At 37.2% G+C, this 19611-nt stretch overlaps 1 protein-coding gene across 8 annotated transcripts in view; it reads right to left on the reverse strand.

Annotated features, from left to right (window-relative positions):
- Positions 1 to 19611, reverse strand: part of Fam172a (family with sequence similarity 172 member A) — a 374184-nt gene that overhangs the window by 277861 nt on the left and 76712 nt on the right. For 6 of the 8 annotated variants that reach the window (XM_040729035.1, XM_040729033.1, XM_040729034.1 and 3 more), the window contains 2 exons: positions 15444 to 15509; positions 7823 to 8014 (listed from right to left, as the gene is read on the reverse strand). In XM_040729035.1, coding sequence (XP_040584969.1) covers positions 7823 to 8014; positions 15444 to 15509 — 258 coding nt within the window. The remainder of the gene's footprint in view (positions 1 to 7822; positions 8015 to 15443; positions 15510 to 19611) is intronic. The other 2 variants (XM_040729038.1, XM_040729036.1) reach the window with 1 other exon arrangement.

Below are 19611 nucleotides of genomic sequence, written 5' to 3' on the forward strand. Positions count from 1 at the left end.
ACCATGCTTGCTGGGAGGTTTTGTCAGATATCTATGACTCTTGAAGGAGGCATTGTCAGCACAAATGAGGAAATTTCACTCAAAATATATGTGTATTTACACATTGACTTACATGCATTGTAATTATTCTAGTAGGTCACTAACAGTATGCTTTCTTATGATATCATCAGAAATCTTTACTGTTATCTTACCCTTTTCCTTCCTTCCTCTGTATGTACCTCCCCTCTCCCTGTGTCGTATTTCTACTAACATAGAAGAGTGGAACCTAGTCCCATCTGGTGCATATACAACACAACTCCTTCCCCAGATTCTTAGGGGTCACTGCAGAAGAAGGGACAGAAGGACTATGAGAGCCGACGGAAGGGTAAGTTTACTGTGAGATTGTGTGTCCTAGAAATGTCACATTCTACCCCCACGAAGTCTCAGCATCACAGCTGCAAAAACATGTCCTGTTCAAACTCAATGCCAACAGACATGCTTACGTGGGAGGGCAACGCTCAGGAGCCCTCAGTTCTAGATGAGAAACTACAGGCAACTAAGGGATGTTGAGAGTGGGAGAAATGGTCTTCCCTGGGTGAGAACATACCAACTGGTTATCTAAGGTCACTCTTGAGTTTTCACTTACTACTCACCAATTCCCACAAAAAGGACACACATATATTCTTCAAAACTGCATTCTTTCATGACATAAGTATCCTATCAGTTATCCTGGTGGGTATTAGATAGTTAGCAGTTATTATCATCTGTTACTGTAAGCAGCTGTGTACTGTGCAGTACTGTGGTGTAAAAAGACAATGAAAAATAAAAATGAGGGTTAATACTCATCCATAAGACAATGCAAAAGGGAGAAAGTAGACCACACGGGTGCGAGTGAGTCTGTGGAGATGAGTGGAGAGGTAACTGCTGAATTAGTTATACATTAGAAACTTAGTTAGCTACCTGCCAAGGCAGACAATAACTAAGAAGTATCCAACCTACTCACAGAGACTGAGCACCACTCACCTTGGAAAGTAAAGGTAGGTCTCACACCTAAAAACAGGGATACTAACTATAAATTCTTGAATGGTATAACTAAAGCTCTCCCACCAAAAGAAAGAAATCAAAAGCCCCCGAATCAAAATCTTACACTTTGTTGTCAGCAATACAAGAAAGCTCTGTTCCTTCCAGAACTTGACAGAAAGATAGTCTGGTACACTACCATGAGAGCAGAAAATAAAGAGAAAGAAATGGAGCCAAAATCAGGGGACATAAGCAAAGATACATTCATAACTAATAAAAAAGGTTCCATTCCAAAAGAGCTTTGTTCCTTCTAGAGCCTGACAAAGAGGTAATCTGACACACTAACATGAGAATACAGAAAATAAAGAGAAAGAAGAAACAAATCAGGTGACATAGCAAAAATATCTTCATAAAAAATAAAAAACAAGCTCCATTCCAATTTGTGAAAAAAGCAAAACTAAACACAAAGTTGTAGAGGATGGTTGAGGGTAGAGTAAATACAGTTTCAGACCCTGGAGGCACATGGATGGAAACAAAGCTGAAACAACTAGGGGCACACTCTAGCACCTGGTGACCAAGAGTGAGAATCTAAGGAAGCCCGGAATGATCAAAAGCCACAAACAGAACGCAAAGTCCCTCATTGTTTGTTTATAGATGGAGTCTCACTATCCATATGCGATGCTGCTGGAGTCAAAGGGATCACCATCATACCAGGAAATGTCTACAAATCTGTATGACCTACTTCTTAACACCATACACAGGAATGGGAGCTTTCACAGAAAAGTATGAAAGGTACTGAAATTTTAAACTAGAACACTGGATGCTAGAAAAGAATGAAGCTTTCAAATTGCAGAATAAAAATTATTTCAGCTTAAAGGATAATAGCTAATTAATTACTAAAATGAAGTAAACAAGTAGACTACAGGCAATTTTTAAGAAAGATGTTTCAAAATTTATTTTCAGCACTTGGGAAATGGTTCAGTAAAGTACTTGTGCATGCATGGGGACCTGAGATCATATCCTTACACGCATACAACAAAACCAATGAGGCTATGGTGCATGCCTATGGACAAGTGAGAACAAGGGGTTCCCAATAGCTTGCTGACTAGCCAGAACAACAACAAGAACAAAAAAAAAAAAACTGGAGAATTAGTGAGGAAGAAATGTGGCATTGAACTTTGGGCATGTTTAAACATGTTTAAACACATGCACTTGCACATACATATGTACATATGTGAACAGATACACACACATACACATTTATTTTTTATTGATCCTTTGATAGCTCCAATGGATAAGGACATACATCAAGAAAGCAAAGGACCCAGGAAAATACAAGGGTAGTCTCAGATTGAGAGGGAGGTAGCCCCCTTAAGAAAGGACCCAATGTAGTTTGGAACAGACTCTACAAGAAACAAAACAGTTCTCAGATGAAGAACTAAGTCCAGAAGACCATCTGGATAAACTTCATCATATTACAAAATTACTGAGAAGATAATGAAGATTCAAAATAAACATTATTATAAAGAACATAAAAAATAAAAACAAAAAATTGTCAATTCACATTTTTCATTATATCTCAATCTTAATTTTCACAAATACTATTGCTACCAAATCCTATCACATCAATTATGACTGAGTAAAAAATACAAAGTCACTCTATTTATGGGTTCTTCATCTATGGATTGATCAATAATAAATAAGAATAGATTTTTAAAACATTTACTCTGCACTGAACATGTTTAGACATTTTCCTTGTTATTTCCTAAAAATACAGTATAATAATTATTCCCATTGTATTAGACATTAGATATATTCCAGAAGTGATTTAAAGCACATAGAAGGATATGTGCTGGTTGGATACAAAGGCCAAGGTCTTTTTATAAATGACTTGAGCATGCCTAGATCTTGCTACATTTATGGAGGAGGCATTTCATCTGGTCTCTGTGTCCAGTCAACACACAACCAGATCATCCAAATTCTTAGGTCAGACTTTCTGATGAAAACGCAGAGGGCTTAGACAAAGCAAGTTACGTTTTAAAAGAATTCTAAAACATGAACTTCTTTTACTTTACAGATCAATAAATAGCTCCTAAAGCAGTGGTTCTCAATCTGTGGGTCAGGACCCCTAAGAGGTGATCAGATCACCCTTTCATAGGGGTTACCTAAGACCAGTGGAAAACACAGATGTATATTATGACTAATAACAGTAACAAAGTTATGAAGTAGCAATGAAAATAATTTTATGGTTGAGGTCACTACAGCATGAGGAACGGTATTAAAGGGTCACTGCATTAGGAAGGTTAAGAACCACTATCCACTATCAGAGACAGGGTTCCTCTGTGTAGCTTTGTAGACCAGGCTAGTCTCGAACTCACAGAGATCTGCCTGCCTCTGGGATTAAAGGCGTGCGCCACCACTGCCCAGCCTGAGAACCACTGTCTTAAAATGTTTCCCAAACATATTATGCCAGTGGCCATGTCAGAGGAGCAGCAGTTGGCAATTGAGGTCCGAGGTGTCAGCCCACCAGGAGGCAACTCTCTGGTGGGTGAATCTCATTTAGGAAAGGCCATGGGAATACAGACCCGAAGATGACTTTTGCTTCTGCTGTACTTTTACGTGCTTGGTACGGTAATATTCCTCTGGTATCTAGCTAGCATGGTGTGAGTGGGTGTGTATATAGTATGTATATCTCTTGTAAACATCCCATTCTACTGCACATTTTGACCTGTGGATTGTCAAGATGATCCCTCCCTAATCTTTACTGTCTAAATTGATAATAATAATAATAATAATAGCTTATACAGAGTTTTGATGAATAATAATAAATACAAAGATATGTTCCACAGCCAGGGCCTGTGTCTTTCACCTAAGGGGATGCACAGCTCAAATTATTATGAGTAAGAAAAAAATAACTGAGTCCCACTGGTCCAGCTAGTTTAAATTCTTTTAACCTTAATGTTGGAAGATGTGTTTGCAAGTTTCATAGTGCATCACAGTTTAAACAAAGCTTTGAAAACAATAAAGTTAGACTAAGATGTTTTAATTAAATACACTTTAGGTGAAAAAAAACCAAAAAGACAATCTAAAGTTTCAGAAAGGCACACAGTTGAATGAGGAGCTCGCTAAGCTCAGTGAACAGGAAGGAACAAAGCAACAAATTGTCATTGGCTGATGTACCTTTCTTGCTAGGACTGGTTAATGACCAAAGGTGATGATTAATTAATTCCTTACACCTATTTCTGTCCTCAGTATCCTGCCATAAAAAAAACTATTGATGAGTGGGCATGTACCCAAAAAGATTTAAAGTAGAGGTGAGTGATTCTTTTTCATATATGAAAGTTTAGGTTTGCGATTCCTTATAAGATTACCTTTCAAGGTAAGTAATAAAGTAATTGGTCCTTTCTGTGTAACTGTAAAATGCAGCCTACCAATAAAGACCTGACAAGAATAGCTTGCTTGCCCACACAGTTAATCTTAATCTATAACAAGTTGCTTGGGTATGAACATATGTGAGTTTTTTGGATAATTTGTTTTTCACCTGTAGTATATAAAATGTTTAATTGTGTAAGAGATATGGAAAACATGCTGTTTTTTACTGTTTACATTCATCATAGTCATTCATTTGAAAAACAGAATGTAACCACATTGTAATTTCTATATTGTCTGAAAAACTTGTTAGGAGATATAAGCTGTAGAAAAAAAAGTATATAGAAGAAAGAAACAACATGAGAGAACAAAGAATACAGAAGAGCTTCCATCAAGAGAGTGTGTGAGTGTTATTTCCCAAACTCCCCTCAGACAGAAAAGTCTAGCTTATGCTGACTCCGCATTGCTGGAAACCACCCCCCAGCAGTAATATTATTTGTTTTGGTTTGGTTAATTTATGAAACTAGGCCTCACTGTACAGTCCAAGCTAGTCTTGAACTCATACATCCACATCTCAGCCTCTGAAGAGCCCCATACCCAGTTCTCTTCAACCGTACAACTCTATCAGCCAAAGCTGGGACAAGAAAAGAGTCAGTGAGGTGTCTCTTTAGACTGCATGATTTGTTTTAAATCTATTAGTATTTAAATAATTTAAGTGCCAACTACTTTATTTGTCCCCTTTACACATACAAACAGAAATGTCTAAAAGGAGGGACAGGTCTAAGAACAACAAACTTAGTAATTCTCAAATTACACAGACATTGAATCATTGATGTATGGATATATGATAAGCTTTCTTAGTGGAGTTATGTGGTATATAATGAAGACTATTAACGTTAACACTAAAAACATCAACCCTGTAAGGGCTCTTAAGCACTTACAGAAAGTTATTTGATAGGCACCATTCTTCCATAACAAAATCTTAATACATAATTTTATAGTCAAGTTCTAAGTTTAAGAGATGAAACATGTGTTATTTTCTCACCATGATTACAAAGTCCAGGAAATTCTGGAGAAATTGGAGGTTACCAAACTCACACTCCCCCTTTAGACACAGTGGAGCCATATATTAAAAACATAACATTTTTCATAAAATTCTCCACTTAGATATGGCTTCCCTGCTAGAGAGGATTATTGATATAGACCTAATTTAGAAATTCCAATCATATATAAATAATCTAGTGAGAAAAAACACTAAATAGAGATGATAATATCTTCCCTGTAAAATATTAAAATTGACTTCCACAACAGTATGAAAACTGACAAGACATGAAAACCCAAATAACTACAGTCAACCTTTTCTACACTGTAGAAACCTTTCTACAAGTGAAATTTCAGTACATAACAGAAATAAAATCAGAACTACCATGTTTGAAAGGTAAGAAAGGGGCTGCTCCCTCCTTCTCACGTGTCTTCTCTGCCTCCTCCTCTGTTCCCATCTATCCCTCCCATCCCCAGAGCAGTCACAGCAAGTGAAGCCTAGAAGTAGTAAAAGTCCCTTTACCTGGACTTGAAAGTGATATAGTTTTAAAATCATGATGAAATTCACACAACAAAATTCCTATTTAAAAATAAAGAGAATGTAATCAGCTAAAGCTAGAACTTAGGCATGCCATATAATTAGAAATCAGTTGTTTAAAAAGCCACGAATTACTATGATTGAGAAAAGCAGAGAATAAAAGCAAAATATTGTTAAACTTAAAACACTATTCCCACTTAAAAGGGAAAAATGACTCACTAGCCTAATGTCATTCAAAAAGACTGCACAAATCAATGATCTATTCCAAGACTCCCCCCCTCCCCCTCCCACCCCCGAGACAGGGTTTCTCTGTGTAGTCCTTGCTGTCCTAGAACTCTCTCTGTAGACCAGGCTGGCCTTTAACTCACAGAGATCTACCTGCCTCAGCCTCTGCCCCTCTCTGCCCCTCTCTCTGCCCCTCTCTCTGCCTCTCTGCCCCTCTGCCTCTGCCTCCCAAGAGCTGGAATTAAAGGTGTACACCACCACCACCTGGCTCAAGACTTTAGATGCAGTTTCCTATAATTGGTTTTATCTGAAAACCAGATCAACAAGTGTTCTACAACAAGCAAAGCAGGCCACTTAGCGCTAGTGATAAACACTCATGCTGAAAGCTCATGATTTCTTTACTACTATTTTAAAGTACTCATTGGATTGTACATACATTTTATATATAATGTTCTCTTTAAGACACACAGACACAGCTATTACCACAAATGAAAGCATTAGACAGAGAGTTCACCACCTTTAACAAAATAAGAGACAGTTTAAAAAACACTAATTCTTGAGTTGCTTTAGCTGAAACTTCAATTTAGTAACTGAATATTTAAGTGTCCTGATTTCTTAACCAAATAATCAGTTACTTCAAGCTTTAAAAAAATCACAACTACAGTTAGGAACCAAATAAAAATTACATATTTCTTTGTTTTGCCCATGTGTGACAATTAGATAAACAGTTAACTTAAGAAAGTCAATTTTGTAGCACATTGAGGATTTTTACAATCTAAAACAAAAGTATTCTCTAGGAGTTGGCTTAACTGTTATTATGATATTGGGGGGCAACAGAAAACTAAACACATTCAAATATTTATCGGTTGATTTTGTAATTGTTTATCTAAGATGTATTTCCAATTTTAATTATAAAATGTACTATCATTTTTAGAAATAAAATGGATACATGGATGCATATATTATTTCTATATACATTTCTACCTTAAATGCTTTACACAAGATGTCACTTTTTCTGAGGCATATTTCTCATTCAATGTGAAACAAACTCATACTCTGTGGCAATTGGCTGTTCACTATATAGCTTAAGAAAAAGACGTTAAAACAACAGTTGAACATTAGAACACTAGAGTAGAAAAATTATTTCTGAAACATTATACTTTGACATTTTATATGTTTGTTTTAATCTTAAAACATTTTATTTGTGAGCATCAAAATACTTGAAAAATGCCAAAACATTTATTTATCCTACTTTTCCTCACCAAACAGATTATCCATAATCAGGACATTTCCTTTCATTTCTACCCTCATTAAAGGAGGAAAACAAAGCTTTCCAAATGCAATTGTGTTTTCTTTTTTTGTCAGAATTATTTTCATTATTGACGATTATTTAATAGTTAAACTCACAGTATATAGTTAAAAAAAGAAAACTGAGAAAGTACTCATTTCAAAGACATTTAAACCTTTATGTGCTCAATATTCCTATATTTTCCCTGTGTGCAAAACAATAATCATCATACAAATAAGGCAAATAATGACTTAATCATAAGATTACTCTATGAATATATTTCTTGAAAAGACATGATAAAATTACAGTATGCAATAAAACAGAACTATAAATGCCCCCAGAACAAAGGAAGTTTCACTTACATCCACAGCTCTCTTAATAAAAGGGATCTGTGTGCCACTGTCCAGATCTTCATTAATAATAAGCCTTCTAGCCCACTGACCTGCCCTGACAACACCACTACCATGAATTAAAACCATCAGTTTCTGTGGATTTGTCAAAGCATCCTCACTCATAAAGATAAAACTCTTTGGTTCACTTTCAGTGGCATCTACCTGTAATCAAAAAAAATTAAATAATAAATAAAATGTTTCTTGGTCAAACATACATACAATGAGAAAACAACTAATGACTACTACAAATTATTAAATGATTATTACAGAATTATTAAGAAAAACCTTAAAATAGAAGAAAGATCTAGCAATCACATATTCAGTGAACAAGCAATACAAGACAGTAATTTAAATATAAAAATATATAAAATAACTAAAATATGAATTTTTACATTTTATTATTTATTTAGTATTGTATTTCCATCTTAAATTGAAATAGCTAATTTTAAAGGCTTCCTGTAGTTCAGATATTATCCAACTGTTTTTTTTTTCACCCACATTTACAATCCACTGGAGCAGCCACTACTATACTAATCATCAATAAATGAAGAAGCTGCATTTAGATAAACTTAGGTTAAAAGCTTATACTGCATGTCGTCTCTAATTCTATTAACTGAAGATATTGCACCTATAATAGAAAAAGGAAAATCCTAACAGGCATATATAGCTAATACTTTATCTAAAACACTGTAAACATTCAGATTGCAAACTCGGATGTGCACAACAGAATCCTGTACATTTTGACAGCTTATCTATGCAGCAGTTATTTATGGTTTACTAATGCACAGGTGCTCAGTTAGATTTCAGAGATACAAGAGATATTAAGAAAAGCCAGTTTCTGAACCTTTCATGACATACGTACAGGTATTGTACATCAGTAACAGCCGGTACTCGGATGGAAGCCATATACAACCAGGTTAAAACCAGAACTGGTAACTAGTACTGTGTCCTCCACCCACAACCTCACATATAAAGGTTAAAACCAGAACTGGTAACTAGTGCTGTGTCCTCCACCCACAGCCTCACATATAAACTAGTACTGTGTCTTCCACCCACAGCCTCACATATAAACTAGTACTGTGTCTTCCACCCACAACCTCACATATAAAGGTTAAAACCAGAAATGGTAACTAGTGCTGTGTTCTCCACCCACAACCTCACATATGAACTAGTACTGTGTCTTCCACCCACAGCCTCACATATAAACTAGTACTGTGTCTTCCACCCACAGCCTCACATATAAACTAGTACTGTGTCTTCCACCCACAACCTCACATATAAAGGTTAAAACCAGAAATGGTAACTAGTGCTGTGTTCTCCACCCACAACCTCACATATAAACTAGTACTGTGTCTTCCACCCACAGCCTCACATATAAACTAGTACTGTGTCTTCCACCCACAACCTCACATATAAAGGTTAAAACCAGAACTGGTAACTAGTGCTGTGTCCTCCACCCACAGCCTCACATATAAACTAGTACTGTGTCTTCCACCCACAGCCTCACATATAAACTAGTACTGTGTCTTCCACCCACAGCCTCACATATAAACTAGTACTGTGTCTTCCACCCACAACCTCACATATAAAGGTTAAAACCAGAAATGGTAACTAGTGCTGTGTTCTCCACCCACAACCTCACATATGAAGGAGCAGTCTACATGCTGCCTACTGCACCAGCTCATCACTCCAGCAATAACATATCAGCTATCAAAGTTAGAACAGCACACACATACAACTCCACAAAAATATCTGGAATTAAATCTAAAATTTTAAAATCTAAATTTTCCCAGTCATTCAGAATGCACAGAAATAGAAAAAAGTAAACCTTCTCTCCTTTAAAAACAGCATCGGTCTCATCATGTGATTCTGCTATTTGTATAAACAGAACACAAACAACAACTGGATTAGTAGGGACAGGATGGGTTGAGCGTAAGAACAGCTACTACTGTTCCGTAAAACTCTCCATGTCTACAACTGACATCTCAACTTCACCATGAATTCTCTAGTTCCTTTCACTGTCTTATTCTCCTTCATAGCGCATGTGGTAATCAAACACAATGCATTCATCCGTAGACAGACAGACAGACAGACAGACAGACAGACAATGATAGATGGACGAATGGATGAATGGACGGACAGACGGACGGATGGATGGATGATAGATGCATGTGCATTCATGCACATGTGTGTCTGGGTATGTATACTCATCCATCCTCTGCTCTCCACATTACAATGTAATCTAAGAAGAAGTAACATTTGTAATTAATATTAAGCTATGTTCTCTGTCTAGAACAGGGCCTAGCCTCTTTTTTTCCCCAAACAGGGTTTCTTTGTATTGCTTTGGAGCCTGTCCTGGAAATGGCTCTGTAGTCCAGGCTGGTCTGGAACTCACAGAGATCCGCCTGCCTCTGCCTCCTGAGTACTGGGATTAAAGGCGTGTGCCACCACCGCCTGGTTAGGGCCTAGCATCTTATAGGTACTCAGTCAATAAAGAACAAGCTTTTGAAATATGGACTGTTACTATTGGTAATGATGTCCTTTAGATGCAAAGAGTTTAAATAATTCAGAGTATTAAAATCTAGAGTACATAAACTAAAGAAAATCTAAACATAAAAAATCAAATATTAAATGGGCTACAGATCTGAATAATGAGTTCTCAAAGAAGACATTAAAATGGCTAATATTTTTAAATGTGTTAAACATCAATAGCCATCAGGGACATGCAAATTAAAACCCTGTCAATTCTATCTCATGCCAGTCAGAATGGCTGTTATTAAGAAAGCAAATTTCAATAAATGCCATAAAGGATGCAGTCAGGAACACTTAATCACTGCCAGTTGGAATTCAAACTGGTACAGCCACACTGGAAGTTAAAAAAAAAAAAAAGACTAGAAAGAGAGACAGCATAGGGCCAAACTAGTCCTTGTCACAGTCAGAAGGGTTCTATATCCTGCTGTAGGGACACCAGCCTGCTGTGCTTAGTGCTGTCCTGTTCACCATAGCTAGGAAATGGAACAGCCTACGTGTCTATCTGGGATAGATGATAAAATATGGTATGTAGAAGGACAAATGGCACAAGCTGTCTCTCATATGGAGACCACAGCACTACATCTTTAGATTTATGTGTTTAACGTGGAGTACCTGTAGAAGTAGAAAAGTAGGAAGAGACAACTAACTAAGAGGGAGGATTCCTTAAGGGAGGAGAGGTAACAGAACATAAATAATAAAACACAGAGAGTCCCAAGGGTGGAAATGTTTAAGGAAGATGGGCTGAAGATGGGGGTACAAAGTTAAACAAAGTGAAAGGTAATTGGAAATTAGTTTTAATTGGTGTATAAAGGTTTATAATATTCTTTTAAAGAACTAGGGGGAGATGCTCTGTTTGGCCAGATAATGTTTATAAAAGCCTGGGGTTAATACACAAAACTGCCAGTGACAGACATGAAATACTTCCTTATGAAACATTTGTCAGAGAATCCCTTTGAGTCCTTAAGAACAAGACAGACTTCTGCCATTTATTCCCCTCAATTATCCATAAGAACTAATTAATAATGTCCAATTGCTGAAGACATGACACTGCACTCATTACAAAGTACAGAATAACCAAAGAAAAAATGAACTGGGAGCTTCCTCCCTGCTGTCTAGGTCTCAGAACCCTAAAAGGCACCACTGCACAAGCTCCTGGGGAGGAAATGGCATTAAACATCTTAACCAGATATGAGCCCTATGTACTATAGGCAAGATGTGCCCACTGGTGTATTAATCTCTGATTGGATCTGAGGTCTCTTCCACGGGAGTAAATTCAAGCCTGGTAATTTATAGAGCCAGATGCTGAGAGGGTCTTAAGCCTTGGGGTTTGGGGAGGCACTTACTACTGTTGCACAGCTATACTGACATGGCCATATACTTACTGCCTTCTAAATACTTATACCCTCAGACAAATACCGCCCTCACTTTTAATCAGAGAAGCTGCCTTTGCAATGAATGGCAGTGAATGCATAAACTCATAGATGCTCTAGTTTTGAGAGTAAGTGGCAGCTTATTGCTCAGCCCTAAGAAGAACATTGACACCACCCTGCAGAGGTGAAATGGAAGGAATATAAGAGAGAGCAGACAAAGAGAAGGGCTGTGAAATGCAATCTTGTGAGAATGACAGAGTCATGACAATCACAATGCCACAATAGCTGAGGCTGTCTGCTCTGATCACACAGGTCATGGCATGTGAACTAATCATGCACCTACACAACTGTTAATACTGGTGGGTCATGGATGGAGGCAGCCATTGTCTTCAGGTGTGTGCTCAAAGGGAAGCCCACCACCATCTAATGCACAGTCCTAAACTGACGACCCCAAACAGTACAACTCTTCTGTCTGCCTCAGATAGGATCTTGTATAGCTACACTCTCCTCATGCTTCCCACAGAATAGAGGACAACCCTGAAATCTTTCTTAACCCCCCTGACTCCACCTCATGTGCAAGAATAACAAACATTTACCACCACTCCCAGCAATGGAAAATTACTCCTTTCAATTTCAGCATAATCTCTTTTAAAACTAGAAGAACAATTATTTTTGAAAAAAAATGCTATAATGCAACTAAAGAACTTTTGTGAGACAAAAGATGATAGCAGCCACGAATAAACTTTACTCAAGCAACTGAAAAGCAGAAAATGTGTGAGAGTCAAAGCATACAAGGAAAGACAACCATGAAGACAAACACTGCATAGAGGAATGCCAAGGATGAAATGGGAAGACCAATAAGTGAGTAAATCATTGGGCAACCCTGGTCACAGGAAACTAGAAAACTGACTGAATACGATAAGGAACATTTTGCACTGTATACATTAGTGCTAAATTTATATTCCAAAATATCTATATGAATAAAATTGCTACCTCAATAGTCTAGAAATGTCACACACAACAAGAGTGTGACATTGACTGCCAATCTGTGTTTCCCAAAATGCTGCCATAGTAACTGTGGGTGAGGGGTCCCTCTTCTTAAACAAGGAAACAAATACTTAGTTTATTCATAGGGAAGAGGCTTGGTAATATTCTTTCAGTAGAAATTTTATCACTTGATTCAGTTTCTGAAGATGGATACTTAAAGAATGTTAGTTTAATCCACTGATAACATTTGTATTTTCTCTTTTGACTATAATATTTCTGGCTCTCTGGAAACCTTTAGACATACTTTGGTTTCTTGATTTAGAACACAAACCACAATTGGCTATATTGAGAGTGCTTCATGATGAAGTTTCATTAATTTTCTATAAAGAAAATCTGAAATTGTATAGAGAAATTTTTACATATTTGAATTCTTCATTTTAAATTTAGTGTACAAATTAAGTGTTCAAAGAGAGAGTCATGTTATATAAGTTATGAAATTAGTAGTGTTTATTTTTGCTTAATAAATTTTCCCTTACTTTGCAAACTTAAAAAAAATGCTACTTTTCCTAAATGATCACGAAGAACAAATTGATACAGGTTGTTTGCTTGCTTACTTTGAGGTTCACCATGTAGCCTCAGGTGGCCTGGAACTCATTATGACTGTCAAGCTGTCCTTGATTTCACAGATCTGCCTGTATCTACATGTCTGTACAAAGAGGCCCAGAATTCCAGAGCCAGAACTGGGCTGTATGAAGGACAGCTGCCTGGCAGAGCTATCTGGGTCCTTAGGGAGGAATCCTGCTCTGGCATGATGAGGTGTGGGCATCTACCCATTAAGTTCTAGGATGAAAGGAATGTCCCATGATATCTAACTACAATGTACAGTTTTTACAGAATAAGAAAGAAAGTAGGCCTGAAGCCAAGAATTCAGACTTCCCCTAGAACAGCCATACTAAATGTTAAAAAGATGCTAAAATTTAGGCTTCTGTTATTTCCTGAAAGAAGCTATGTTTCAAACTAGAACAAGAGATGGCTTATCTATGGCATGCAATGTTTTCTTTATTATTACCTTACAAGTACTGAAGGGGTCTACAACTTAAGACTTCAGTAAGCACTTACTGAGCTGAGGGAATTGATGAATGAAAACCATTATTATCTATCAAGACAGATTATCTTTAGAAGCTTCAATGAAAAACCATTTTTAGTGGAACTATGCAATCAAAGGTGAGAATCTAAAGAATTAAGATATATCCAGGCTCCTCAATAACATGACCCAAGATATTTAAAAAGCTCACAGAAGTTATCTATATGCAAGGTTTTATATATTAAGTAAGTCAATTTCAGTGTCGACTGAACTATTAAATGATAAAATAAAAGAGTTGTCAGGAACAGCAAAAATTATCTAATATATTCCAACCAACATTTTACATATAATATTACCACTTCTTCATTTTAAAAGCTTAACATTCATGATGTAAATTAAAATTACATATACACATGCATAATTAGAAAGCCACAATTATGCATGTGTATATGTAATTTTAAAAGAAAGAAGGGTCTGTGTATATTGAATTGTTTAGATAGAGGAAAGGGACAAGAGCAATGTTATTAGATTATAAACAGAAAAAATGATAGAAGTTCTGTTTAGAATTTGAGTCTAAAAACAAATCCCAATATATTTCAAGACAGTGTTGCTTTGTGTAAGCCTGGCTCTCCTGGGCCTTGCTCTCTAGATCAGGCTGGTCTTCAACTCACAAATATCTACCTGCCTCTGCCTCCTGAGTGCTGGGATTAAAGGCGTGAGCCACCACCACCCAATTTAAAAATTTCAAGTTCCCAAAGAAAAGGGTACAAAATGTCTCTTAGTCTTCTGATAAGGAAGAAACAAATGGTATTAAAATAACAACAACAGGAGCCAGGCTGTGGTGGTGGCGCACGCCTTTAATTCCAGCACTCAGGAGGCAGAGGCAGGCAGATCTCTGTGTGTTCCAGACCAGCCTGGTCTACAAGAGCTAGTTCCAGGACAGGCTCCAAAGTCACAGAGAAACACTGACTCAAAAAAAAAAATCAAAAACAAAAACAGAAGTAAAACAAGGAAAGCCAGGAATGACTTTGGGAATGCAGAGAAAGCAAAGCATTCCATGCAGAAATAAGGGTGCCGCGGGCTCAGTAAGAGCAGTGCAGGCTGCTGCTCCCGATGGCAGGTGCGGTCCAGCACCTACACAGCCACAGCTTTGGTAGCTCCAGGTGATCTGATGCCCTCCCTCTTCTGGGCTGTGCAGGCACCAGGAACGTAGGTGCATAAGCATATATGTAGGTAAGACACTCATTAAAATAGAAAATTTAAAAAGAAACTTAAGGGAAAACAGTGTCAAAGAATCAAACAATACCCAAAGAGTTAATGACTATTACAATGTGAAGCACACTGATTTTTATGAAACAAATAGAAACATTCAGGTGAATTGAGATAAGGTAAATGATAACCCTCTCTGCCATCTTGTTAAAAACAGACCAGCTTACACTGAGAGCATTACTTTGTAGAACAAGTGCTGAGGAGTAAAGTTACCTACAAGCAGTGAAGTGCCGGCATCCACACAACAATACCTTCAACCCACAAGAAACAATTTCCTCTGAATTGAAAACCATTTTACATGGAAAAAAGCGTTTTATTTGGAATAAACATTTTTGAAAATTGGACTTACTGGAATTGATACTTTTTGCAAGTGGCATTCCTTTTCCAGGAGCTCATAAACATATTTTGTGATGATCTAAGGAGAAAAGAAATAAAATATTAAGGTCCAGTATCATCCATTATCAAGATAGATTTGTTTTGATAAATTCTTGACAGTTATTCCAAGTAATTATCTCTTGAATTTCTCCTTCCAATGTTCTAGTGCCATGCAGACTCTTGCTAAGCAGTGTGACGTGTTACCTTCTGCTGTTGTGTGGAAGGCAACTAAGGATTAGAATGAGTTTTACATTCACAGAAGACACACAAGAGTTTCTCCATTGGGAATGAATATTCTGAAGCTTTTAGGTGTTTTTTAGAAACTGTTCTTCCAATAATGTCTCCGTAGATGTTATATGTAATGTAATTTCCCAAGGGACTGGAATCTCTGCAACCATTTGAGCAAGAAAGAAACGTGTGTAAGAAGTATTATGAGCAGAAAAGGAAAACCAATCTGACTAAGACAAGTGAAGTCAACACAGTGTTTGTGAGAGTCAAGAAAGACATCTACATCCCAACTCCTCAACATTTGTATGTGTTGGGTTACATGGTAATAGACCCACACAGATGATTGTTAAGGACCTTTGGAAAAAGATTTACTGGGATTAACAAGGAAAGTTATAGAAGTATGATGTGTTACAGAGATGGCAGGGTTTGAAAGTTAAGGTTTCCTGCGTTTGAAAGTTAAGAAGAGAACAGACCAAGAACTATGTCCTCTGGGGACCTGTAGTTGGCAGCCAATATAAACATGAGAGTGCAGTGTGATCTATGTGGTGCCAATAACACAAAAACAAGGATACCAATTCTTTCTACCCTAAAACTGATTATTCTGACTTCTATTGGACTTCTGATCCACACAACTACATGACAATAAATTTGTATGGCTTCTAGCCACAAAACAAATGGTAGTTTGTTAGAGCAGTAATATGAAAAATATTGGTAGGTAATAAGCATGGATAGGTAGACCTGGAATAGGAGCAAATATTTAAAAGGCAGTTTGAATGGTCATTCTGAAAGTGTTTCTCCTCCCAAAGAAATCTGTAAAATATCTCACATACTAATTTCAGAGGGAACCTATGTCAATTTTTGTGAAACAAATTGAGTTTTTAAAATAATATTAAGATATTGATTGCTTTGGTGTCATATCCAGTAATCTAAAAATATTCTTTACCCTGCTTTCCTTAAGGAGGTTAAAACTCTTATGTACACATACTCATTTTATTTCAGAGTTTCATAGATGTATGTGAAAAATGACTGGTAATAGTCATTTCAATACCAGTAACATATTAAACTATCCAGTTACTAGTCTAATAATATCTTTATACTTTTATATGGTAGCTAATGTTGTGTTCCCTATAGTTTCAATGGAAGACAGTAACAATATATTCTTGAAAGAGTACTAAAACCTGTAAATTCAGAGTTAAAAGCATATATGAAGCAACACAACAGTGACCGATCACTTCAAGAGAAATTACTTAGATGAGATTAGCTAAAGTAACTAGTTTGACATTTGAAATCTTCAATGTATCTTTATAGATAAAGAGACAACAAAACAAATTAAATTTGCATGCAAATATATGAGACACAGTTTGACAAAACACAGTTAAATTTTTGACAATTAAACCTTCTATCGATATAAATGATAGGTCAAGAAATAATTCCTTATTTTCACATTATAATTCAAATACTCTAAATTTGTTTATATTTGGGTTACAGGGCAAGTATCTGCTCTGGAACTTAGCTATATTAAACCATATAATAAGATCATTTATACACTAAAAGAGAAATACTGCCTGTGATGGACAGTTTTAGTTGTCAGCTTGGTTCCATATGGAATCAAGTAAAACCCAAGTTGCTAGAAACCCCTGTGAGGGATTTTCTCCATCAGATGAAGCAGGAAGGCCCATCTTAAACAGGGCCATCCTCTGTGGCAGCCCACATAAAAGGATGTAGAAGAAGGAACTGCTTTATGTCTGCTTTCCCTCACTATTGCTCTCATATTTGTCTATCATGTTGCTGTGGTCAATATTAAATATACCCTCTTCAAGAGTACAATAGAGACCATGAGCTTTCCAAGAAAGTTCTATGACTCCAGCACCTGATGGAGACTGCCAAGACAGCCATCACAGAGAAGTGAACACCTACCAGATTCTCTGCTATTCCACTGGTGTGAGATAGTATGATTGAACTACCAAGACTGCATCCTATAAGCCAGTCCAAAAGTCCTCCTTTAATGTACACACTCATTCTATGTGTTCTATCCCTCTAGAAAACCCTACCACACTACCTAACTTGCTTGCCCACTTTCCTTTGCTCCCTAATTCCTGTCTACAGAAGAAAGAACAGGAAGAATAGATTGAAACCATGTATGTCTAAGGTAGTTCTTTCTGTTGAGAATATTGTCCTCTACCCTAGTTGCCATCTCAAGAGAAAGACCACATCGCAACTATTGAAGGACACAGTTTCCCGGCAAAATGCCCCCCTGGACATGAGAGAGTACCATTATTTAACATACTGGTCTGATATCATCCATATCTGTTAAAATTAGTCAGTTCTGGACACTGTGATGAGGTTGAGACCTTCTTTGAATATTAAGGATTTCTTAAGATGGGAAAGGAGTTTTTCTCAGTGTCTATTCTCTCTACATTTTTGGGCAGAGAGAAACACTGCCAGTTTAAACATATCTTTTCTAGTTGCTGAGTCAGGAGTTTGAAGGAACCATTCAGGATTCACTCATTGCTTTCCATGTTACATATGACTGTAGTCTGCAACTTAAAAAACAAAAATATTAGATTTTAAAGAGATGAAGTACTGTCAGAATGTCATCAGTGTTCAAATATTAGCTGGAAACTGTCTAAAGGTGGGAAAAAAGGATTAAGATACTAAACACATTCTAAAATTGTATCTTTCTAATAAGAGATAGTAAAATGTCTAGCTTCCAGCTAGTACATAAAGAAACAAATGTAGTTGCTTGGAAACTCAGAAAAAAATACTGAACAAACTCAAAGCCACCATTTTTTTGGCTCCGACAGACACTGGGCACATAGGACACAGCTTGCCTGAGAACTAGAGAGAAGGGCAGGTAGTGGAGGGCAAAGCCCGGATGAAGTCCTGCACTGAGGCAGAAGCAGGGAACAAACACCTCTGAAACTCTAACAGGCTCACGTCCAGAACCTCTGTCTGGAGTTAAAAGCTAAGAATGGCCTACCTGTGGGGATGGCAAACTTGGGTTACCTCCAGAAACCCTGCAAGCCTACACCATGCACCTAGTCGCGAGTCTTTGCTGATTCTCCAAGGGAAGGGGAAGAACACGTGTTAAATATTCTTATTAAAACATAATTTCAAGAAAACTACTTTAGCAGAGCCAGACTGAGAATAGAGTAAGGATATGCCTGACCCACATCCCTTAAAGGACACAAAGACAACCAGGGAAATAAAGACACCAGAGTAAAGATACCAAAGCTTCACCTCAGACAACCCAGTGGCAGCCAACAGCAGTGCTGTGACAATTTGTGTTGAGAGTGAGCTTGATCAGATTTAGAGTCACTTAGGAACCAGACCTCTGGAGGTGTCAGGGAGGGAGTGTCTAGGAAGTTGTAACTGAAGCTACAACATCCATGCTGAATACAGGTGTCACATGCCATAGGCTAACGTCACAGACTGAATAAAAGGAGAACATGAATTGAGCGCCAGCTTCTACCTCTCCCGTCTTCCTCATTAGAGACACCATGTGACTAGTCTCACTCTACAGTTCCCAACGCCACAGGTGCTCACTGTCTATGCACACCTTTGCTGAGACATGCAGTAACTTCAAACTGCAAACCAAGGGAAACCTTCCCTTTCTTAAGTTACTTTTGTAAGGTTTTTGTCAGAGCACTACCTCCTAGCTAGATGAATGCAAAGTCTCATTATTAACCTATGCACCTCAGTACATAATATTAGACGTTTAACAACAAAATTACCAGCCACACTAAAAGACAATAACCACCACAACAGAAAAAGAAGAAAACAAACACACAAACTACACAGTCTGAAGATGAAACCCGTTTTCATGAAGAAGGAATCAGGATGAGAAGTGACTCAATCTTGACGCTGATGCTAGAATTATCACTGAGAGTTAGAAACAATTATACACAATACAC

Source organism: Mesocricetus auratus, unplaced genomic scaffold (genome assembly GCF_017639785.1).
Source record: "Mesocricetus auratus isolate SY011 unplaced genomic scaffold, BCM_Maur_2.0 Super-Scaffold_100020, whole genome shotgun sequence".
In the NCBI taxonomy this organism is placed as follows: domain Eukaryota; kingdom Metazoa; phylum Chordata; class Mammalia; order Rodentia; family Cricetidae; genus Mesocricetus; species Mesocricetus auratus.